At 43.4% G+C, this 23643-nt stretch overlaps 1 protein-coding gene across 3 annotated transcripts in view; it reads left to right on the top strand.

Annotated features, from left to right (window-relative positions):
- The window catches only part of jmjd1cb (jumonji domain containing 1Cb), a 123703-nt gene extending 106919 nt beyond the window's left edge, over nucleotides 1-16784 (top strand). For all 3 annotated transcript variants that reach the window (XM_086272461.1, XM_086272460.1, XM_086272462.1), the window contains 18 exons: nucleotides 1236-1398; nucleotides 1810-4234; nucleotides 5235-5436; nucleotides 6046-6260; nucleotides 6344-6496; nucleotides 6641-6730; nucleotides 6856-6980; nucleotides 8490-8724; nucleotides 8839-9056; nucleotides 10612-10950; nucleotides 11048-11216; nucleotides 11304-11394; nucleotides 11505-11635; nucleotides 12362-12484; nucleotides 12741-12880; nucleotides 12984-13160; nucleotides 14612-14743; nucleotides 15345-16784. In XM_086272461.1, coding sequence (XP_086128587.1) covers nucleotides 1236-1398; nucleotides 1810-4234; nucleotides 5235-5436; nucleotides 6046-6260; nucleotides 6344-6496; nucleotides 6641-6730; nucleotides 6856-6980; nucleotides 8490-8724; nucleotides 8839-9056; nucleotides 10612-10950; nucleotides 11048-11216; nucleotides 11304-11394; nucleotides 11505-11635; nucleotides 12362-12484; nucleotides 12741-12880; nucleotides 12984-13160; nucleotides 14612-14743; nucleotides 15345-15437 — 5221 coding nt within the window. In that variant the 3' untranslated portion in view covers nucleotides 15438-16784. The remainder of the gene's footprint in view (nucleotides 1-1235; nucleotides 1399-1809; nucleotides 4235-5234; nucleotides 5437-6045; nucleotides 6261-6343; nucleotides 6497-6640; nucleotides 6731-6855; nucleotides 6981-8489; nucleotides 8725-8838; nucleotides 9057-10611; nucleotides 10951-11047; nucleotides 11217-11303; nucleotides 11395-11504; nucleotides 11636-12361; nucleotides 12485-12740; nucleotides 12881-12983; nucleotides 13161-14611; nucleotides 14744-15344) is intronic.
- Nucleotides 16785-23643: the final 6859 nt, after the last annotated feature.

Genomic DNA, 23643 nt, shown 5'->3' with positions numbered 1-23643 from the left:
TACTTCCTGTCAAACCAGACGGTCTCGCAGGTCACGGTACTCTAAGGAGTCTTTAAGTTTCTTCATTCTCCGTACAACACAAATGTTTGTGTTTCACTTCTTACTGAACCTCACACATGAAATGAAAACGTGCACTGAGGGGAAGCAGGAAATTCTTTGGTGGCTTCAATATGCATTAAAAAGTTAACTACTGTGGGTAAAAAGAAGCACAAAATATAGGAGCCGCTGAATATTTGCTTTGGACATTTGAACTCCTCTTTACTTCAAAAGCTCCGTGTTCAGAGAGCTCTCACAGAGCAGACCTGAGGTGGCTCTGAGCTGCAGGGAATACCTCAGATGAAGTGGCACTAACGCCGTACTGAAGCTGTCATGAACCGTAGTTCAGCACACAAGCTGGACCCAGAAGCAGAGACACACGCCAGGGTGCACGCAAAAAACTTTATTTTAACTAAGGGTGTCCCGGAAGGGTCAAAGGAAAACACGCCAGGTAACTAGAGAACCAAGGGACCGGGAAATAACTCAGGAACGCCGTAATCGGGACTGTGGGAGGCTGCAACAGAAAGAGGAAGAGGCTTACTGGGGAACGGAGAAATAACAGCATACGTGGGTAGAGAATTAATCTTACGGTCCAGACGGGGCCGTGGGAACCGGAGGGAGGGCTGAGGGTCCGCGGGGAAACTCCAGGTGAATAGAGGAGACGAGTGCCGGTAGTGATCCAAAAACTCCAGGCGGGCAGGAGAGGGCTCCAAACACGCCGAGCTGTTACCTAAGCGCACAAGGAAAGGGTTAGCGTTTGTTCCAGCAAAAGAGAATTTCGCAACCACCTTCACGTGGAAGCATGTTACCGCTGAGAGGCGACTAACGGACTGGCGTGGAGCAGCTGGCAGAGCTGGGTTAAATGGTCCACCTGATCGCCTGGGATGGGATGCAGGTGTGGAGTCGACAGCCACACGCGTGGGCATCCCATCAGCTCCTTGGACACCAGCCGCGGACCATGACAGAAGCAGTCTACCCAGAATGCCATTCATTCAGCAGCTTGTAGCCACCTTACACAACCAACATCACTGACTACCCAACACAAAACATGGCTGAGGTTAAACCATCCATCAGTTGTTTCTGAGTCATGAACACTGACCTGCACACACACAGTTAGATCTTTCCAGTAGGAGCAGTTGTTGAAAAAGATGGTAAAAGCTTGTTTCATGAAGTTGAATATCTGTCCTGTCCGTGTGCAGAGATGTGGATAAGAAAGGCTACGTGGATCCCATGAGGACAATGACACTGGCACAGCTGAAGCAGGAGCAGACAGACAGAAGTCGCACTCCAACAGGAAAAGACGTCCATCTGCACCGCCTTTACCTGGATCCCCACAGCAAGGCCCGTCTGACGAGTCCACAGGTACGTGGCTGCTCGCACACTCTCCTGATAAACACTCACTTTTAAAGCAGATGGAAGAAAGGCGGGTTGAGAGTAGCGGACACATTCAGGCATCAGAGTCGTATATTTGTCTGTCATGTGTAAATATTAAAGCACATGGGCCATATCAGCGCGCTACCCTGTTGTTATCACTTTGTTAAGAAGCAAAGCTGATGCTGCACAGACACTTTCAGCTAAGCTTACATGTCAAATGCCTTTGCAGACATTTATTTTCCACTTGATTAAAGTCTATGGATCGTCTGGCCCTTGCTTCCCGTTTCTCAGTGTAGCCCTCATTTAAACTGACTGTGATGGCCGTGGTCTCTGTTTTAGTGACAAATGTAGGAGAAAGTGTGAGAAGCGTTTCTTGCAGCGTTTCTGTTTTCTTCTCAGGAGGCGCTCCAGGCAGCAGACCGCGCCTGCAAATACAAAGAGGAAAACCGTCAAATCCTGAAGGAGAGCATTGAGGTCGCTCCCTTCACGGCTAAAATACAGCGCTCCGTCGACCCTGCGATGGACAGGGACAGAGAGAGAAGCAGAGATTCGAGCTTTTGTGTTCGGATGCCGGGTCTTCCCTCGCCAAGCCCCAAGACTAGCCACGCCCTCACTCATACCATGCAGTCAGAAAAGAGCAACTATTACACCACGCTGTCTAACAGTGTGGTGAATGAGCCTCCCAGACTCTACCCCTCCAAAGATGTCGGTCCTTACTATGACAAAGTGTCGATGGGGGTCCCGGGGGTCGTGGCCGGTGTTGGGGCCGCCGTGCAGAGCCCAGGAGCTCTGTCGATGAGCAGCTACCACACCAGCTCCAAAAACTCCCTCTCCAAGCCCCCTCCTCTCATCAAGCACCAGCCGGAGGGAGGAGAAGGTTTAGCGGGGAAAATCACGGAGCAGCTCAGTCAGCAGGTGACCCTCGTTCAGCCGCAGCATCAGCTCCACGCAGGCGTAGACAGGATAGACCGTCGCAGCCCTGCTATTTCTCCTCCTTCCTCCACGTTGTCCTCTTCATCTTCAGCCTCTAACCAACACCATCACCATCATCACCTGCAGCAGCAGCAACAGCTCAGGGCAATGCCATCTCTCCACCGAGCACCTGTCTTCCATCCACCCACACAGCACGCGCTGGAACGCAAAGAGGCTGCAGAGAGGGAAAGAGCCGCGCACGGTGGACGCCTCTCTCCTCCAACCCTCACTCCCATTCAGCCAGTAACTGGTAGCAAAACATCAGCAGAGCAGCAGAAGCCCCCCACGTTGCTGCCAGAGCTCAGGGACATCAAAGGTCACGGGACTGCTGCTGCCATCACCTTTGTGGCCTCTGCCACCCCCGGAGAGATGGCGGCTCCATCCGCAGATGGGTGCAAAGGCAGAGACTTGATCGAGGAACGAGGAGGGGTGTGCTCTGGAGATAAGGGGTTCTCTAAAAATAAGCCCCAGTCGGCAATGGCATCGGTCATTGTGCGATCGTCTATAAAGTACGACAGTCCCGTTGGTGCTAAGAAATCTGGTGCTCTTATCCACAAAGAGCTCCCCCAGGGGAGGTTCTACACATCGAAGTTTCAGGACGAATGTCCACGAGAACCTGCAGCAGGTAGGGTCATCCAGCCTAACTTGAACCTGGAGGGTTATAAAAAGACTCCTGTGCCAGGTGTGTCAGGACCTGTGGGAGCCGGTGCTACAAACTCTGTGTGCAGGACTGCCATTTTAGTCTCCTCAGCTTTTGGCTCTCAGAGTAAAACCAGGAGCGCTACTCCTGAGCCAGTTTACTCGGCTCGATGTGACTTTGCAGCGCTCAAACCTGGCACTGGGGGTCGGGTGCTCTGCCATATAAGACCAGAGACGGAAAAGGAGCTCCAGGAGGGCTTTGGCTCACACGCATCTCCAGGCGTCTCTCTGAATCCTGCGAGTGTAGCAGGAGCACCCCGCCCCAGCCCAAGCCTTACCCCAACACCTAGCTCAATCTCTGGCTCGAGTCAGCCTTACGCCTCTTCGTTTATCCACCTCAAGAAGCACAAAGCTGCTTTAGCTGCGGCACAGTCCAGAAGCAACCTTTCTACTCCTCCCTCGTCAGTCACAGCTGAAAATTCTTCCTTAACTGTGGATTCCACTGAGAAAACCCCCATTTCCAGCTCCCCGCCTCCACCTGCTACTAGTCAGGCCTCCTCGGTCTCGTTTGACAGCAGCAGCAATAGCTCAGCGAGCAGGAGTACCACACCAGGCAAGTCAAGTCCCCTGCTTAATGGCCAGTCCCTGGGATCAGCCTTACCGAGCTCTGCGCAGCCCAACAACTACCACAAGCTGAAGAAAGCCTGGTTAACCCGGCACTCCGAGGAGGACAGGAACACCGCTACCACTACAAGCTCCAGTATGAAAGTGGAGAAAAGTCCGAGCACCACTACCACAAGCAACACAGCAGCCATGTCAGAAATGATCAAGCCCTGTACCGTCAATCTCAGCGCCTCCACCTCCAACGAGGTCGAGATGAGCAAAGACATTGGAAGCAAAGGTGACAGAGACAGACAGCCTGAGGACAAGTTGGCCGGAGCTCCAGGAGGCGGGGAGGAGAGAAAAGTGGGGTCAAGGAGGGTGAACAAACGCACATACGAGTCTGGTTCGGAGAGCGGGGGAGATGATTCTGACACCAGCGAGAGCAAGATGGAGGGCCGAGCCAAGCGTCAGCCTAAACCGACCTACAAGAAGAAGCAGAACGACATGGCCAAGAAGAAAGGAGACAACGACAGAGAGGAAGACGACGTGAAGCCCAACGGCATCTTCAGATCAGCCCGAGAGAAGACTAAACTCAAACTGGCCAGCAGCAGTAAGTCCTCGCTCGTGTCTCGCTGTAGGTTTGTGTCACTGCTGTTAGGGAGCATGCAACAGTGTTTTTGTCACAGCAGTGCAACTGGGAGCTGTGGGGGTAACATTTACACAATGAATCAGTGTTAGCCAGAGTCTCTCACGTGTTCTCGGGAAGCTCGAAGGAACAAAACTGTGTAACAGATCAATGAATCCTCCTCCTCCTGAACATAACACGGGCTATATTTGCAAAATGAGCAGCTGCGATCATAAACTCAGGGAGTAGTTTCGCCGTGCTCATACTCACGCACACTCTAAAGAGTCTGAATATTCTTTCTGAGCACAGCTTTAGTATTTCTGCATGGCTTCACTTTCCAGAAGCATCATCGTGCATGTTATACAGAGTCCAGGTGAAGGTGTTGTTTGATGTAACAATTACATTTATAAATGAGTATAGGTGTCTGACACAGCCTGCAGCTCAGCCTGGCAGGTGCAGTAAGGTTTCCTTCATTATGAGCTTCTGCCTCTTTTCTGTTATTATTCTTTTGTAAGTATATTTAAACTTTCGTGGCACTGCAGGGACTGCTCTTAATTCTGTTGTTACAGTGACAGTGAAGATATTCTGATACACAGGAGTGACAGTTATGACCTCCCAGCTTTAGCTTCATTATCACATAAAAGGTTGTTTGTGTAGATGCTAAACAGCATGTGTGGCATGAAGCACCCATGTGACTGCTGGTCTCATATGTTCTATCAGAGGATATAATATTCATTCTGCTTGGATGCTTTTCTTAATCAAATGTTATTTATTGAAGTCACATTACTCAGAGTGATTTCTGTAACTTCAGATGAGAGAAAATGTGGCAAAGACGTGAGCGCGTCTCCATCTACGCCCTGCTTATAAAGAAAATGTCCTCTTTTATCTGATGTATTTTCTGTGTTTCTCTTGACGAGCAACTCTATGTTAATATTTAAAAATGAAGCGTAGTCACAGTTAATGATTATGATGTTATGCATGTTAGATGGGATCCCTCGCTCTGTGCTCAAGGACTGGAGGAAAGTGAAGAAGCTGAAGCAGACGGGAGAGTCCTTCCTGCAGGATGATTCATGTTCAGAAATTGGCCCCAACCTGCAGAAGTGTAGGGAGTGCAGGGTGGTCCGCAGCAAGAAAGGGGAGGAGCCCGCTCACTCCCCCGTCTTCTGTCGTTTCTACTATTTCAGACGGTAAAGCACTCACTCTATGAACTCTCCTGCTTTATCTGTGCACTGGCTCCTTCGTAGAGTGCCACACCTGCTGAGATTTACCTGAAATGATCCGTCCAGGTCATATTGATGTTGTTGTTTCCTCTGTGGTAATAAAGTCTTTGTTTGAAGCAGGCTGCCTGGGTGTTAGACAGTTTCACCCATCCTGGCTAACACGAGTCAGACTATTGAACTTTGTGTGTAACAAGTTAACAGTTGTTTGTGACATCAGGCCTCTTTCGTGCTTCTGTTTGAGAGTAAAAGCGGCTTTAGTGCGTGTGTCTGTTTCTGGAGTCTGGCACTTTAATGCTGGATTCAGAGTAACGTCATGTTTAAAACTACATGCGCTTTAAAAACATGTCACACTTTTGGTTTTTTCTCAGCTATTTGATTAAGACTGTAAGGACAAAATAAGCAACATTTGTTTTTTTGTCACCAAAAACACGTCCGAAACCAAAATACAGTCACGCACAACCTTGTTTGAACATTTTTATAGTAGATGCGCTTCTTTCATCAGCTTCCTCTTTGGACAGCCAGCCTACACGTGTGCACCACCTTACTGAGATAGCCTTCATGTTTCTTCTCATCTAGGCTTTCCTACAGCAAGAATGGCGTCATCCGGATGGATGGCTTCTCCACTCCAGACCAGTTTGACGATGAGGCCCTCAGCCTGTGGGTCCCGGGGCCGATGGAGCAGAGCCACCTGGACCAAAGCACAGCCAAGTACATCCTGAGCTTCATAGGAGACAAGTTCTGTCAGATGGTAGTAACAGAGAATACTGCATCCAGCTGGATTAAGAAGGATGGTAAGTTTTCTCAAAAATAGTGTCAGCGTTTAGATGAACACGTCTTAGCGTGTTTTCCTCTGAACCTTTATCGTGTGTTTCAGCCAAGCTGGCGTGGAAGCGAGCAGTGAGAGGGGTGAGGGAGATGTGTGACGCATGTGAAGCCACACTTTTCAACATCCACTGGGTCTGTCAGAAATGTGGCTTTGTCGTCTGCCTAGACTGCTACAAGGCCAAGGAGAGAAAGAGCTCCAAAGGTCAGTGTGGCTATTTGGACAGTTCACCAAAAGTCAGAAGCGGTTGAACCGGAGTCTTTTTCAGCAACATGCGCGTGTATGTAACCTTTCTCTCCACTGTGTCTGAGTGTGTTCACTGCGGGACTTTTTTCTCTCTATGATCAGATAAAGAGCTGTATGGATGGCTAAAGTGTGTTAAAGGCCAAGCCCACGACCACAAACACCTCATGCCCACCCAGATCATCCCTGGCTCAGGTACAGTCCATCCTAGCTCTTTGTGTTGCTATTTCCCTGAACAACAGCTGGTGTGTAGTTTTATGACTGAATGATACTTTGCAGCACAATTATTTAATATTGTGTGTTTGATTTTGATGTTTCAGTGCTGACAGACTTGGTGACGTCCATGCACGCCCTGAGAGAAAAACACAACATAAGCTCTCACTGTCCCTGTGCCAGCAAACAGAACCTTCTCACCAAACTGCCTGCCACCAACGGAGTCTCACAGGTACCACACCCTCTTCCAGTCAATGACATCCTGACTCACTGTCAAGACTTTCTGAAGAGGTGCTGAATTTAAAATGTGCAGAGTTCAGGTCAGAAAAACCTGTTAGCTGTGCTTTTGTGGCAGGTCGCTCACTGCTGAAAAGCAGCATAGTGCGATGCTGCCTGTGATTGTTAGTGGTGGTAATGTAGAGTGAGATGGGTGCATGGCCCAACACGCTGAAATGATCATGACATGTATGTTGTTCAGTATCACAGGACCCCGGGCTTTGGATTTCTTCAGGTTTGTAGTCACATTTCGATATAGAGATAAAGGCCTGTGTGTTTGCTCAGCAGTGCGTACACACTGCAGATCTACTTCCTCTGACATTGGATTTGTGTTACATTGAAAACGCTTGTTCTCTGCCTCTGACTCATTTCATTAATTTCCATGATACAGAGCAGAACATGTAATTCCACAGGATGGTGCAGCAAGTCAGTCTGGCCTTGACTGCAACACAAAATGATGAATCGCAGATGGTTTATTTATACAACAGCAGGCGCCTCAAGGTGCTTTATACTGTAAGGTAGACCCCACAATAATACATACAGAGAAAAACCCAACAATCATATGACCCCCTATGAGCAGCACTTTGGCGACAGTGGGAAGGAAAAACTCCCTTTTAACAGGAAGAAACCTCCAGCAGGACCAGGCTCAGGGAGGGGCGGGGCCATCTGCTGTGATTGGTTGGGGTGAGAGAAGGAAGACGGGATACAGACATGCGCTGGAATGATAGCTCATAAGACAGATATGTTAAGTGGGACCACTGGAACATGAGTGCTGTCACCAGTAAACCACATTTGCAAAGAAAAGAAAAGATAAAATGGGATCAAGAGAAAAGAATAGCTTTCACCAGTGGGCATGACTCGTAAAGCAAAACAATAGATGATAGATATCGATCGGGCCATTCACAGCTGTAAGCACTGACCGTGTAACGTCATTGACAACGTTTTCTAAGTGATAGGTAGGGTGGGGGCAGTCTTTTATGACATTGTTATGATGCTACCTTTGTGGCACAGACTAGATCAACATGTGTGGGTCGCTGTGGTCCACTGCTGAGTGAGAGACACAGGACCTGCAGCCGACACCAGCCACATCATGGTTAATAGCTTTTACATACAGAAATGGCATCATCGGTCCATCAGTTCCTGCACTAGAGTTAATCATAGACTGTGGTTTAGTAGTAAGTGAACCGAAAACAGGTGCTATTATCTGGGCTCTTCTATCTAATGAATGGTGGACTTTAAGCAGGCTTAACAGTAGTTTTCTAACAGCTTTGTGGTTGAACTAATAATACAGTAGCTGTGTGTGGTGATCATAGCTATCTATTAACCCGTAACCCAGGGGATATCAATACTGTGGACAGGCATTTTGCTTGGTCACTGTTTAAATAAAGTTTATTCTTCCTCTGACATGAAGGCTTTGTGATTTCATGCAGTTAAGTGAGTTCATCCAACTGTTCCTTCTGTCCAGGTTCTGCAGAATGTTCTGAATCACAGCAACAAGCTGTCCCTGGTGAAAGCTGAGCCAGGCTCTCTGCAGACCTCTGACCTAGGAGGAGTTAAGTCAGAAACTAACGGAGGAGGTGGTGGAGGAACCAGTCCAGGTAACGACGGTGCAAATGCTCCCATCACCCCGCCAGAGTCCCAGTCGCCTCTGCACTTCCTGGCAGACTTGGCAGAGCGGAAATCCAGGGAGGAAAAGAAAGGTGAGAGGAACAGAAGCCACAAATTATTATTAATAATCCGTCCACACCATTAACTCTTTAAGTTTAAATGTTTCGCTGAATGTGTAGTTTGGCTCCGTCCTCTTTTTGTAACAGAAAACAAAGAGTCGGTGGTGCTGGGTAAATCTGTGAAGGAGGACAAAGAAGGGGACAGCCTGGAAGTCCTGCAGCAGTGCAAAACCCCCTCACTGGGTAACAGTACAGAGCAGGGCTCCACACTCAGAGATCTCCTCACCAGCACAGCAGGGAAGCTGAAGCTGGGCTCCACTGACGCAGGAATTGCCTTTGCACCGGTCTACTCCACTGCTTCACAGGTACACAGAGTCTGCTGTGTTCAGTGTTTAAATATGATTCATACAGGTATAGCCACTTAAAATGGCCTAAACAGCAGATATGGCGATGTCTTGTGTAGCCACCAGGGGGAGCTGTGTGGAGGCACATGCATTTATGTAGCTTGTAAAGTGTACAGGCATTCTGTAATTATACCAGAATCATAACATTGAGCCTAAATACTGATACAGACATCTGTGTGTAGCAGATCAAATACAGATTGTGCAAACTGAACAAGCAGGATAGGAGACAGGAAGTGATGCGTGCACTCTGATTATTGGTGACTTCTGATAATGAAAGCATAAAGTGATTATTTAACTGCACTGCTAATGTTCTTGCATAAAATGCAGAAACTAAATGTGAATCATTCATTTCTGGATCCTGAATGCAGCAAGTTTTTTTCTGCACATCTCTGATAAATCGCTGCAATAATTTTAAGGCCAATATTTTTCAGGGACAGATAAGAGCCCAGACTATCATTAGGTCAGTGACAAATATGCTCTCCATGCCTGGCAGTGGTTCTGAACACTCGTACACAGCCCTCTTTGCAGGAAGTATTTACAGAACACTGTTATAAAAATCATTTTCCCAAACTTTATGACGTTTTTAAAATTAGGCCTGTATAGATCCTCAGTCATCCAGGTCATGGTAGTCTGAGGAGCTTGGAGCAAAAAGTGACTGGACTGGAAGTTTCAGCCGAGAAGCTTCTTTAGTTCTAATCGGTTCTCTGACAGCGGTTTCACCCCAGACCTCTGCTGATAGTGACCCATGACTTTCACGTCGTGGTTCATTGGATGAGCCACATGATCAACAGTGGGTCAGCCACCCTCTGAAGAGAGGGCTCCCACTAGGACCTAAATACCCCGGAACTCTCCACCATTTGGTCTTAGAACTGAAGAAGCTTTCTGGATCAGAGATGAGACGCCTTCAAGAAACTTAAAGAAGTCAGTTCTCTTTTCTTTTCAAGCTCCTTCTTTCAGGAACTGAATCAGAGAAAGACCAACCTTCAAACTCTCTTATAGAAAGTTACAGTGACAGTCTCCCCTCGCTTAGTCACAATATAGACAAATGATGGGTGGCTCAAGACTTTTGCACAGTTTAAAGAAATTTAAAGGATACATTAAGTTGTAACCCAAAAAACAAATGCAGGACATGCTCACAATTCAAACAGGAGTCTGAACAAGTAACAAAGCAGCAAACGGTAGGATAACTGATCACCTCCACTTCTGTTTTTGGATGTAAGAGGATGTTTGTGTGCAATCATTTATTTTTTTATTTATTTAAGCTGCACCTATTCTTTTAGATTTTTGCTCCAAGGAGCCAGACTTTTGTGTAATTGTCTAAAGCGGCCTCGAGCCATAGTTCTCCCGTCTTTCTGAAACTCTTTAAAGTTTATCTTTGGACATGGGCTGCTTTTTCAGTCCAGTCCTACCCGACCACTTCCCATGTCCCAGCATAATGTAAAGAAAGGAAAAAGAAACAGAAGCCACAGGTTTTTATTTCCTGTAATATGTGTGATCCTCTTTCCTTTTTCTGTAGACTGGGAAGGGTGGGCGGAGCATGCCCAATATCCTCGATGACATCATTGCTTCGGTTGTAGAGAATAAAATCCCCGCCAGCCGCCAGAACATCACCACTAAGTTGTCAGTGAAGCAAGAGCCCATCACCCTAAGTATCAACAATAACGCCCCAGCTGAGGAAGCCAAAGCAGAGAAGAAGAAGTCAGCACCTGTTACTGCAGCAGAAGCGGAGGACTCGAGCAGTCAGCATCCAGACATCCCTCACTGCTGGCTGAACAACAGACGGCTACTGTGGCTCAGAGATCACCGCAACCAGAACAACTGGAAGCTCTTCAGAGAGTGTTGGAAGCTCGGACAGGTGCACATCCGTGTACAGCAAGTCGGTTTAGCAGTGCTCCACTAAGCTTCATCACCCTGGTGTTGAGATGCATTGTGTGTCTTGTGTGTTTGTGTAGCCTGTGCTGGTGTCTGGGATCCATAAGCGACTGAATGCCAGTCTGTGGAAGGCCGACTCCTTCAACCAGGAGTTTGCAGACCATCAGGGAGACCTCCTGAACTGCAAAGACCAGGTGCTGTCCAACTCTGGGATCAAGGAGTTCTGGGATGGATTTGAAGACATCACCAGTAAGTTCATCTGCATTTAGTCTTGTGAGCATTACTATGGTAAACCATCAGTGACCGAGTCTGACTGGATCCTTTGCAACTGTTCAGAGCGACCAAAGTCCAAAGATGGCGAGCCCATGGTTTACCGACTGATGGACTGGCCATCTGGAGAAGAGTTTATGGCCCTCATGCCTTCAAGGTACACAGCACCGGTGTTGATCCTCAGACTGCTTTTAAAAACAGGTCTGAAGGTACGTAAATGACTCAGTAGTGACGACGAAGCCGTCTAAATACAAGTATTCATTGCAGATATGATGACTTGATGAAGAACCTGCCTCTGCCAGAGTACTCTGATCCAGAAGGGAACCTCAACCTGGCTTCTCACCTGCCTTCATTCTTTGTCAGGCCAGATCTGGGGCCAAGACTCTGTTGTGCCTATGGTAAGAGGAGCCGTCAGTTTATATCTAGCAGTGCCAGATTCTGCTCATCAGAATCAACTTTCTGGGGCTCATCGTGACATTGATTTCTTTGTTCCTACAAAGAAACTTGAAAATGATGCTGAGTGTGTCAAGGTTGCCTCCACGTTCCCAGTTGGAGTCGAGGTTTCCCAGAAAACCATTTTCTTTGAGTTGAAAGCCCTCCCACCAACACTAGCTGTTATTTTGAGTTTCAGTCCCCAGGACATAAAAACTACACATTTAAAGGTCTTAAATCGCATCTTATTTACCAGCTCATTACTTTTTTGGCATAGGAGCAGGATGACCACATATATAATATAATGTGGGCGATCGTGGCTCAAGAGTTGGGAGTTCGCCTTGTAATTGGAAGGTTGCTGGTTTGAGCCCCGACTCAGACAGTCCTGGTCGTTGTGTCCTTGGGCAAGACACTTCACCTACCGCCTACTGGTGTTGGCCAGAAGGGCCGATGGCACGATATGGCAGCCTGGCTTCTGTCAGTGCGCCCCAGGGCAGCTGTGGCTACAACCCTAGCTGCCTCCACCAGTGTGTGAATGGGTGGATGACTGGGTGTGTAAAGCGCTTTGGGGTCCTTAGGGGGGACTCGTAAAAGCGCTATACAAATACAGGCCATTTACCATAATACTCAGAACTATGTGTATAAAGTTCCACACATGCATTATTTTAAGTGCTCTTATGGTGTCACTGTAGGTGTAGCTGCATCTCAGGACCAGGACTTTGGGACTGCAAAACTCCACGTGGAAGTGTCCGATGTGGTCTCTGTTCTGGTCTATGTTGGAATAGCCAAAGGCAATGGAGTCCTGTCCAAAACTGGTAAGGCTGGTGAAACGTGTGAGGGCTAACAGGAGCTGTTAGCATTACCTGAATCGCTGGCTGAGAGAAACTTTGTCAAAGAGTCAAAATGGAGAAAACTAAACATGAGTTAATCTGTGGTTTGTTTACTGTATTATGTCATAAACTAAACGACTGTTAGTTTAGATTTTTGAGAGCTGAATGACATAGATACAGTTTGACAAAGGTCGTTGTTAAAAAATGATAATACATGAACGACGAGTTTGTTTTTCTGAAGGAGTGTTGAAGCGTCTGGAAGAGGAGGATCTAGATGAGGGGGTTCGAAAGAGATTAAAAGACTCGAGTGAAACACCAGGGGCGCTGTGGCACATCTACCTCAACAGAGACATGGACAAAGTCCGAGACTTCCTGCACAAGGTCGGCACTCGCAGAAACACACTCAAAACGTGAATTTAGTGAATTTCAGCGTAGCGCTGACCTAGAAAACCCTTTTCCTCCCCTTCAACAACAACCACCTCAGCTCTCTAAGGAGCAGGGTTTGGACGTGTCGCTGGACCAGGACTCCATCAGAAAGCACGCATGGTACCTGAGCAGGAAGCAGCGTCAGCGGCTGCTGGATGAGCATGGCGTCCAGGGCTGGACAGTCGTTCAATTCCTGGGAGACTCTGTCCTTATACCTGCAGGGGCCATGCATCAGGTATTTACCACACACACACACACACACACACACACACACACACACACACACACTGATCACTAACTGATAAGGACAACACGTCCAACTCTACCAAATGTAATGCAGCAGAAATGAAATCAGTCTAATAGTCGGCGGCCTCTTTGTGAAGCGCACAATTAAAATAGAGGAAGTGATGGTGTTTGATGTTTCATAGTTTAAACTGAATGCAGCGTAGTTGACATTATTTCTTATTATTCTTATTGCACAGTGGAGCTTTCACACAGTTTCACACAGTTTGGGTGATGGTGTGATTGTACGTAATATTGTGGCAGCAGATGGTTTACACAAACTAGTCATTTTGAGTGTGCCTGAGCTGCTGCTGGGTCAGGTTTCAAAGACGTCAGGCTCTGCGTGCGTGGCGTTTAGGGCTGCCACGATTAGTCGACTAGTCACGATTACGTCGACTATCAGAATAATCGTTTGTGGCAGCCCTAGTGGCGTTTCAAACAGTCATCAGCTGTGAGGACTGGTTACTATAGTAACTAACTAACTAGAAACGCACACTCAGACACACAGCTGCCAAACAAGATTCAAGTTTTGAAACAACTGCTTCCCTACAGAAAACTCTCAGGAAACGTCTTTCACCGTGAGTGAAAGACGTTTCCAGTCTACAAAATATCCCGTTGTTACATTATCATATCTGTAGTGTTTATCATGGTGGTAACAGTGTAAAGACACATGGTTGCCTGTGGGGGAGAGACGGGGAGGAGGCTGCGCTTCATCTCTGAGAGATCCATACATGCTGTCTCAAACGTGACTGGGTGAAAGAGGACAATGGAGCTACGCTCTGATGTATATAATATACATGTAGAGCAAAAGGTTTGGGCGGGAAAGAAAGACTTCTGTTTCAAATGATTCTCCACGCCGTCTTTAGAGCAGGTCACATGATCATTCCGTGGCAGGAAAAATCTAATTTTTCTTAAAATTTATACTGATGTTGTGAAAAAACCATAAAAGCTATCGAAGCATGGTTTTAGTCAATAACAGTCCAAAGTCTTGTGACCCATGTGATGTTTGAATGATGTTTCTGTGATCAACTCTGGCCGAGCAGTAGGCCTTCAAAGTGGCCTGCGTTTGTGCCTTTTTCAGATGTGTTCCCATTCAAATGAATGGGGAACAATTAAAAATCTATTCGTTTTGGGGAATTTTGCAAAAACCACCAAAATCCCCGGCACACCGTACCCAATCGAGCCGCTTGAAACGATATATGGAAGCGTTGTCTCAAAGCTACGACGCGTTTCGCTGCAAAGGTTTAGGCAGACTTTTGTTGTGATTTGGCGCTATATAAATAAAATTGAATTGAATTGAATTGAAAGAAGAAAAATAAGAAGAAGAATATTAAATCTGCATAGGCACACTCAATTATCGATGTGTTTGGCTTATTTTTACTTGATATTCTGTGATTGTTGCAGGTCCAAAACCTCCACAGCTGTGTTCAAGTCATCAATGACTTTGTGTCTCCTGAGCACGTGGCTAACTCCTTCCACCTGACCCAGGAGCTACGACCCAACAACGAGGAGGTCAACTATGAAGACAAACTACAGGTAATACAATACACGCCACACAAAAAGCGTCAGCAGAACACCGAGCACAGCAGTCTCGTTGTGGTTAAAGCTCTGTGGCTGAGTTAGACTCCGTCTCGTCTGTATTCTGCTGCGTTTGTGTTTGAAAACCAAAGCGAAGTCTGTCAGAGGGGCAGTCATCATCAGAGGGATCTTATTGTGTCAGATAACGACATGAAAATGCTCCACAGTGGGAGGTCAAGTTCAGTGACTCTTGGTGAAGCCTAGCAGCTAGCAGTTCTACACGAGTCAGTCAGAGCAGCCATACCTTCACTGCTGCTGCACGCTTGTTATGAAATATCCACACAGGGGAAAAAAACATTTTGGGGGGGCAGACTGTGAACACAGCTTTTAATGCTGGTTGGTTATATGGCAACCTATGGGAATGGACTTGTTTGTGGAGCCTCAAGGGGTCCTCAGAGGAACGGCAGCTTCTCAGGTCCAAAGGTTGCTGCTTGGCAGTACTGGGTGTGTGTCTGCGATTTGACAGGCTGCTTGACGTTTGAGATTTGAACATAAGTCTTGTAAAAGAAATGGATGAGGTCCAGCACTTACACCGTGTCGCCTTGCTGTTTCCCTGCAGGTGAAGAACATCCTGTATCATTGTGTGAAGGAGGCAGCGAGTTCCCTTAGAAAGAGCGGCTCTGAGAAAGACGACGAGGAACACAACTCATGATGCCCTCTCAGCCTCGTTCATGCCTTCCACAGATGGCTGCGACTCCCATCAGCACCTCGCCCTTTCCACACCCTCCTCCTTCTGCCATGGAGGGCTGTGTCACGTGACCACAATAAATGGCTGGCTCAAAGCTGGTCATGTGATCCAGAGGACCTCACAGTGTGACCCACATTCATGTCACACATCCAGTGGCCAGTGAGAGGCACTGCCGCCCTTGTCATCACCCCAAACCTTTAGTGCCAAGAGGAGACAAATTGAAGAGCAGCTGGGCTGAGAGGGCTGAAAGCCCCACAGGCTCCAAACACAAAGCGAACGCTGGCTGGGAGCCTCACTAGAGCCAGTGTGATGGAGTGAATCAGCACTACAAACCTCCAAACGCGTCTGCATCCAGCTGAAATGCAGTTTCCACGGAGGCTCAGACTGTCGTAGCAGCACTGGTGGAGCCGCGCTCACTGCTTTGGACGATAAAGGCCAGGAACTCTAACCTATGGCAGCAGCTAACACAGCTGATGGCGTCAGCATCACCAGCAGCATTAGGATCAAAACTGGCATCTCTGATGTTTCGAAAGGCAAAAAGACACACGAGGGCGGAAAATGCAAACCAGAAATCTCAGCTGTTTTAGTCAGTAGCCTCTGCTGCTCCCTCGTTTCTCGTTCCTTCGTGTCGTTCTTGTCCTTTTTTCTAGTTTTGTTGTGCTTTTTTTTCAGGATTTCTTTCATCTAACCTTGTTTTATCTCCTCTGTGAAGATGTATTTATTTCATAGCTCTATTAAATGCAGTGTTATTGAAACAAAATGCATTATGTAAATGTGAGTTGTACAGTTTGTTTTCTTTTGCTGTTTTTCAGTTGTAATACGGCTCTACTGTGATGGAGGACACACACACACACACACACACCAGCTAATGCCTGTACTTTGGGAAATGTTGACGCTCTACAGTCCTCATGCCATAAATACATTTTCTGAAAATGACCTGCCAAACTATTGTAGACTGTGTAAAGTTGTATTATGTAAAGGAAAAAACAAACGAAATGGCTTATACACGTCAGCATTTTATGAAATAAGTATTTGCTGTAAAAATGAGACATTTACAGAAAAGATGTAATTTATTTAAGAAAAGAATTGATTGTCTTGTTTTTGTTAGGATTTACTATGGTGACATTTTGAAGTTAAAACATAAAATAAAGAAAAAATGAACTATAATATGTACATATATACATCCACTGAGGTATTTTTTTAAAACATGGCTTGCTTCAATTTCAAATTTTAACTTGCAAGTGTTACATGCTTTGTACATTGAAGTTCAAAAGGGTTTTACATTTTCCATTAAAATGGATTTATCTAAGATTTGCTTTTGTGTTTTTGATTGAGGGCTGAGGGTGAACGGGAGCTGTTCACTGGGTGCCGTCTCCTTTTCCCGACCTCTGGGTGGGAGAACTGATAAGGACAAACGACGTCACAGCGGTTTCCTTAATGTGACACAGATGTGTTGAAACTACAATGTGCAGAAGATGTGCATCTTAATTCGTTAATTCATTTTATGCAGGTCATTCAATCCAAGCAGCCTGTGAATATTTCACTGCTATGCTGATGACACCCAGCTCTATCTGTCCATGAAGCCAGATAACACACACCAATGAGTTAAACTGCAGGAATGTCTTAAAGACATAAAGACCTGGATGGCCGCTAACTTTCTGCTTCTTAGTTCAGATCAAACTGAGGTTATTGTACTCGGCCCTGAAAAGCCTAGAAATAAGGGCGTAGATTTGGTGTTGGCGTTGGTGGGGACGGATGATTCGACCACCCAACCTGCCCCGTTTCTCTTTTTCCTTTTTGTCTTTGCTTCTTGATAAAAGGAGAAATATACTTGCCTACATATGCTATTCTACCTGCTTTTAAACCATTTAAAATTACAATTCATAGTTTTATGTGAATTATATAATGTTAAGTTACTATTAAACAAATGACTAAGTATTTTAGGCTTTAGTTTATTTCAGCCACATTCCATATAAATCAGGTATCATACAAAAGTAAAAATAGCTTCAAATACAGTCGTGACAATAAAAGAATATGACTTTAAGACTTAACAGCATTACTTCAGTTACACCAACATCTCTGACACATCAGCACTAAGGCAACACTGAGTGACCTGCTGGGTTTGGTCCATAAAACTGCTCGTCTAAGATGACCACAGAGTCAAAGATCTCTCAGCAAAGTTATGCAACATTTTGGGCTAGTGCATTTTTAAAACAATTTGTGCAAACTGCACTACAAGGTGGAATATTTGCAAAATCATGACTATTCATGACATTTTGTCTCAAAGATGAACCCTATGAATACGTCAGTGCCATTAGGATGAAATTATTGTGTCAGCAACATTAGACATATAATTCTAACAGCCTCTGTAAACTAATATCCGGGCTGCTCGAGGCTCCGTTTTCTCTGACAGCTTCAATCAAAATGAGAAACGCTGCTCTGAGACTGAGAGAACGAACAGTGCTGCCTGCTGTGCAGGTAGTTTCCCAAACACGTTCTTCATGGTTACATACAGTTTCAGACTGATGTGGGCCAAAGCCTGGCACAGCCTGTAACGTTATTGTGACACATTTTATGAGTGAGCTTGGCTTTAAGTGACTCACAGGTTTCTTTGAAAAACACTTTCTTGTATCCAGGTTCTTTGCTGCCGTCCTCCTCTCCTCCTCCTCGCAGAGCAGGTTTGCCGCTGCTGAAACAAAACAGAGCTCCCTGAAAGGCTCAGCCAATCACATTGGCCATATTTGTCACATGACGTAGGACTCCAGTAGAGAAGTAATTTCACTCTTTCTGCACCGCTGGGTGACTGAGACGCTGACAGATCGGTTTTTCTTTCTATCGGGTTTGTTTTTCTTTATTCGAGGAGATCAAATTATGGGTGGGGACATGTCCCTTCCGTCCACGCCAAATCTACGCCCATGAAATATGGTATCTAAGCAGATTCTTACTCTGGATGGCATTACCTTGGCCTCCAGTAACGCTGTGAGGAACCTTGGAGTCATTTTTGACCAGGACATGTCCTTCAAAGCACATATTAAACAAATATGTCAGACTGCTTTCTTCCATTTGTGCAACATCTCTAAAGTTAGAAATATCCTGTCTCAGAGTGACGCTGAAAAACTAGTTCATGCATTTATGAAAAGCCTTCAGCTGATCCAAAATGCTGCAGCAAGAGTTCAACTTCTGATGCAGTTGCAGGACGCATGGTGCAGCTAGTAAGACAGAAGCATGAGCATACACCCTGTGCGCATTAGTATACAGTACTTCCATTTCACCAGAAGAGGACGCTACGGGTCAATCCTGAAGTTATTTGGAGGTTACAACTGGATTTATGGAGGGTAACTGTACTTTTTATTTTACTCTTTACTATGGAGTGAAACCCACAAAGACACGGAGAATGTGGGAACCACAAACCCTTTGTTGTGAGGTGACACTGCACATGCTCAGTGGCACACGGCTCCACTGAGCACGATGAGAGTCTACAGAACTCTGTGTTCAGTAATTCTAGCAACTACAGAAGAACATTTGATTTCCACAAATCAGAATAAAGGGAATGAAATAAATTCATGAATCTTCACTAAATGAGGCTGAATGTCAGCACTGGGTAAGTAATTACCACAGTGATTACCATCGCAGCTAACTGCCCTGAGAGCGCAGACACGAGGAATCCCACACTCAGGTTCACAGTGGGAGCAGTGTCTTTTAGAGATAGTTATACTCATGCATATTCCTGATTAGGAAGGTGTTAAAATAAATTACTGCAGGTAAGAGCTTTGTCCTGGGTTAAACCTCTGCAGCTCTGATTAACATGTGGGTGCTCGTCCTCAGCCCGAGCCATGATTTCTACTCTGTGACCAGTTTAGTTTGAAAACTGAAGGTCACATTTGTGCTGAAACCAGTAGTGTGTGTGCGTGTGTGCGTGTACGTGCATGTGCGTGTGTGTGAGAGAGGAACAGTGCTGACTTGACTGATGCTGGGATCACCTCCTATTCATACTGAAGTGGAAACACACACGCGATCCTGCTCTCCATTACATAAGCTGAAAATGTGCTGTGTGTGTGTGTGTGTGTGTGTGTGTGTGTGTGTGTGGAGTACACTGAGGCAGAAGTTCATCACTGGGTTCAGAGAAAGGTCACTGTCTCTCTTGCCTTTTTGCTTTTCGTTTCTCGCTCTGTTTTTTTAAATTATTCTTTTAAAACGTTTTTTCCATTTGCAGTTTTTGGGGCATGCGTGTCATTACGGAGCTTTACTTCTTTCTTTCTTGTTTTGAAGCCTTTCCAAAGAGTCGGCCCTGTAACCAGAGGAAGTGTGTTCAGGGTTCAGCCACAGGTTACTTGTAACACAACTCCCCCCCAAAAGTGAGTCGTCCCCTATAGACAGCACTGTCAAAGTGCCTGAACAGCATTAAAAAGCACGTTTGCACACACAGATGAACAATGGTCGGGATTTTGTTTTCTTTTTCCAAATGATGAGTAAGACTTAAAAGTAACCACGAGTCATAACTTCCACTAATTCCGGTTACTGTCCGGACTTTTCCAACAGGATTGTGCTGCTGAGTGTCTGTCGTTACAAACAACATGCTGTGTGGTACAGACTATCAAGGAAGATTTTTACTGAGTGAAGCTATTGTGTTTTGTTAGTGTCTGTGCTCTACAGCTGATAATTTCCACCCCAGTTTATATCCAAATATGCTTGTTTCAACGTCATAAATGTTAACGTTCACCGCTGCCGGTACTTTAACGCCGAGGCTACACAAAGCAATAGGTGACGTTACAGTTGTTACATCCATGCTCTATATACTCAGCTGCTTCACATAGTTTGTTACATGTATAAATAAACATGATGCATTTCTATCAGCTGGTTCACAAACATTTGATCAGAGTTTAGTAGTTTCCAGTTCCTTATGCTCTGACCCTGAGCTTGTCAGGACTCATACTCCTAGATGTTAGTATTCGTAGCATAAGTGAAGGACTTTTAGTTTGATTTTGTGTCAAACTTTCTGGCTTTTGTTCCACAGAACTTTTTTATTCTGTTTTTCTTTAATAACTGCATTTGTATTTAAGCAGAAGTACATTATTCTTTTAAGTCTCCATGGTTTCCTCTTTTGTCACATGCACCCACAACAGAAAACCCTTTTTACTTACATTTCCATCTCCCCTCCAATCCCCAAACCCACAGATGTATTTAATGAAACAACATTTTAAGACTTATTTTCATAGTGTTTGGCCAAAACACTGTGACTTGTTTTTCCTTTGCTTTCTGTGTGTATCTGTGTGTGAAGTGCTTCCAACTGTCAGTGTGTACAAATAGCAGCTGTTCCTCAAAGTGAGGTGAGGTATCATAAATTGTGAGTGTTGACAGCAGGCAGCCTGCTGCTCCCCCCGTCTGTGCCTGCAGCACACACATGTACCTGAACATGAGGTCATCTCATACAGGCTGCTTCAGTCTGACTGTGAAAGCAGCAGGTAACAAAACCAAATCAGAGACGATGCAGATTAAAAAAGAGATGATTCAACCAAAACCAACCAATCATTGCTGAGGAGCCTTAATCGAGGCTCTGAACCCACCCGAGGCTCTGCTTGATATTGTAAATGTGGGCACTTCACCTGTGATTGTCTGTCCTTTCACTCCTCACCACGTTTTAACCTTTACTCTTCAAACATTGTGAGAACCTCTGCTGTCAAGATAAGATAACACTGTGATGAATTTCTTTTAATGAGTTGGAGTGGGCGATCGTGGCTCAAGAGTTGGGTGTTCGTCTTGTAATCGGAAGGTTGCCGGTTCGAGCCCCGGCTTGGACAGTCTCGGTCGTTGTGTCCTTGGGCAAGACGCCTCACCCGTTGCCTACTGGTGGTGGTCAGAGGGCCCGGTGGCGCCAGTGTCCGGCAGCCTCGCCTCTGTCAGTGCGCCCCAGCTGTGGGTACAATGTAGCTGCCATCACCAATGGGTGGATGACTGGATATGTAAAGCGCTTTGGGGTCCTTAGGGACTAGTAAAGCGCTATATAAATACAGGTCATTTACCTTCTTTCTTTCTTTTTCTGTTTTTTTCTTTTTCTTTCTTCTATTTTTCTTTAATTTTTTATTTTCTGTTTTTTCTTCTTTTTTCTATTTTTCTTTAATTTTTTCTGTTTTTTTTTCTTTTTTCCATTTTTCTTTAATTTTTTCTGGTTTTTCTTCTTTCTTCTATTTTTCTTTAATTATTTCTGTTTTTTCTTCTTTTTTTCTTTTTTCTATTTTTCTTTCATTTTTTCTGTTTTTCCTTCTTTTTTCTTTTTTCTTTAATTTTTCTGTTTTTTTTCTTTTTCCTTTTCTCTTTTCTGTTTTCTTTTTTCTATTTTTCTTTAATTTTTTCATTTCTGTTTTTTCTTCTTTTTCTTTTTTCTATTTTTCTTTAATTTTTTCTGTTTTTTCTTCTTTTTTCTTCTTTTTTCTATTTTTCTTTAATTTTTTCTGTTTTTTCTTCTTTTTCTTTTTTCTATTTTTCTTTAATTTTTCTGTTTTTTTCTTCTTTCTTCTTTTTTCTATTTTTCTTTAATTTTTTTCTTTTCTGTTTTTTCTTCTTTTTTCTATTTTCTATTTTTCTTTAATTTTTTTCTTTTCTGTTTTTTCTTCTTTTTTCTATTTTCTATTTTTCTTTAATTTTTTTCTTTTCTGTTTTTTCTTCTTTTTTCTATTCTCTATTTTTCTTTAATTTTTTCTGTTTTTCTTCTTTTTTCTTCTTTCTTCTTTTTTCTATTTTTCTTTAATTTTTTCTGTTTTTTTTTCTTTTTTCCATTTTTCTTTAATTTTTTCTGGTTTTTTTTCTTTTTTCTTTTTTCCATTTTTCTTTAATTTTTTCTGGTTTTTCTTCTTTCTTCTATTTTTCTTTAATTTTTTCTGTTTTTTCTTCTTTTTTTCTTTTTTCTATTTTTCTTTCATTTTTTCTGTTTTTCCTTCTTTTTTCTTTTTTCTTTAATTTTTCTGTTTTTTTTCTTTTTCCTTTTCTCTTTTCTGTTTTCTTTTTTCTATTTTTCTTTAATTTTTTCATTTCTGTTTTTTCTTCTTTTTCTTTTTTCTATTTTTCTTTAATTTTTTCTGTTTTTTCTTCTTTTTTCTTCTTTTTTCTATTTTTCTTTAATTTTTTCTGTTTTTTCTTCTTTTTCTTTTTTCTATTTTTCTTTAATTTTTTCTGTTTTTTCTTCTTTTTTCTTCTTTTTTCTATTTTTCTTTAATTTTTTCTGTTTTTTCTTCTTTTTCTTTTTTCTATTTTTCTTTAATTTTTCTGTTTTTTTCTTCTTTCTTCTTTTTTCTATTTTTCTTTAATTTTTTTCTTTTCTGTTTTTTCTTCTTTTTTCTATTTTCTATTTTTCTTTAATTTTTTTCTTTTCTGTTTTTTCTTCTTTTTTCTATTCTCTATTTTTCTTTAATTTTTTCTGTTTTTCTTCTTTTTTCTTCTTTTTTCTATTTTCTATTTTTCTTTAATTTTTTCTTTTCTGTTGTTTCTTCTTTTTTCTTTTTTCCATTTTTCTTTAATTTTTTCTGTTTTTTTTTTCTTTTTTCCATTTTTCTTTAATTTTTTCTGGTTTTTCTTCTTTCTTCTATTTTTCTTTAATTTTTTCTGTTTTTTCTTCTTTTTTTCTTTTTTCTATTTTTCTTTCATTTTTTCTGTTTTTCCTTCTTTTTTCTTTTTTCTTTAATTTTTCTGTTTTTTTTCTTTTTCTTTTTCCTTTTCTCTTTTCTGTTTTCTTTTTTCTATTTTTCTTTAATTTTTTCATTTCTGTTTTTCTTTTTCTTTTTTCTATTTTTCTTTAATTTTTTCTGTTTTTTCTTCTTTTTTCTTCTTTTTTCTATTTTTCTTTAATTTTTTCTGTTTTTTCTTCTTTTTCTTTTTTCTATTTTTCTTTAATTTTTTCTGTTTTTTCTTCTTTTTTCTTCTTTTTTCTATTTTTCTTTAATTTTTTCTGTTTTTTTCTTCTTTTTCTTTTTTCTATTTTTCTTTAATTTTTCTGTTTTTTTCTTCTATTTTCTGTTTTTCTTTAATTTTTTTCTTTTCTGTTTTTTCTTCTTTTTTCTATTTTCCATTTTTCTTTAATTTTTTTCTTTTCTGTTGTTTCTTCTTTTTTCTATTTTTCTTTAATTTTTTCTGTTTTTCTTCTTTTTTCTATTTTTCTTTAATTTTTTCTTTTCTGTTT

This window comes from Aulonocara sp. 'chitande type north' Nkhata Bay, linkage group LG18, assembly GCF_057382095.1.
Source record: "Aulonocara sp. 'chitande type north' Nkhata Bay isolate Kocher_YH1m ecotype deep benthic linkage group LG18, A_spYH_male_GT1.1, whole genome shotgun sequence".
In the NCBI taxonomy this organism is placed as follows: Eukaryota; Metazoa; Chordata; class Actinopteri; order Cichliformes; family Cichlidae; genus Aulonocara; species Aulonocara sp. 'chitande type north' Nkhata Bay.
Note: the sequence above shows the minus strand (reverse complement) of the source record. Positions and strands in the feature narration are given on the sequence as shown.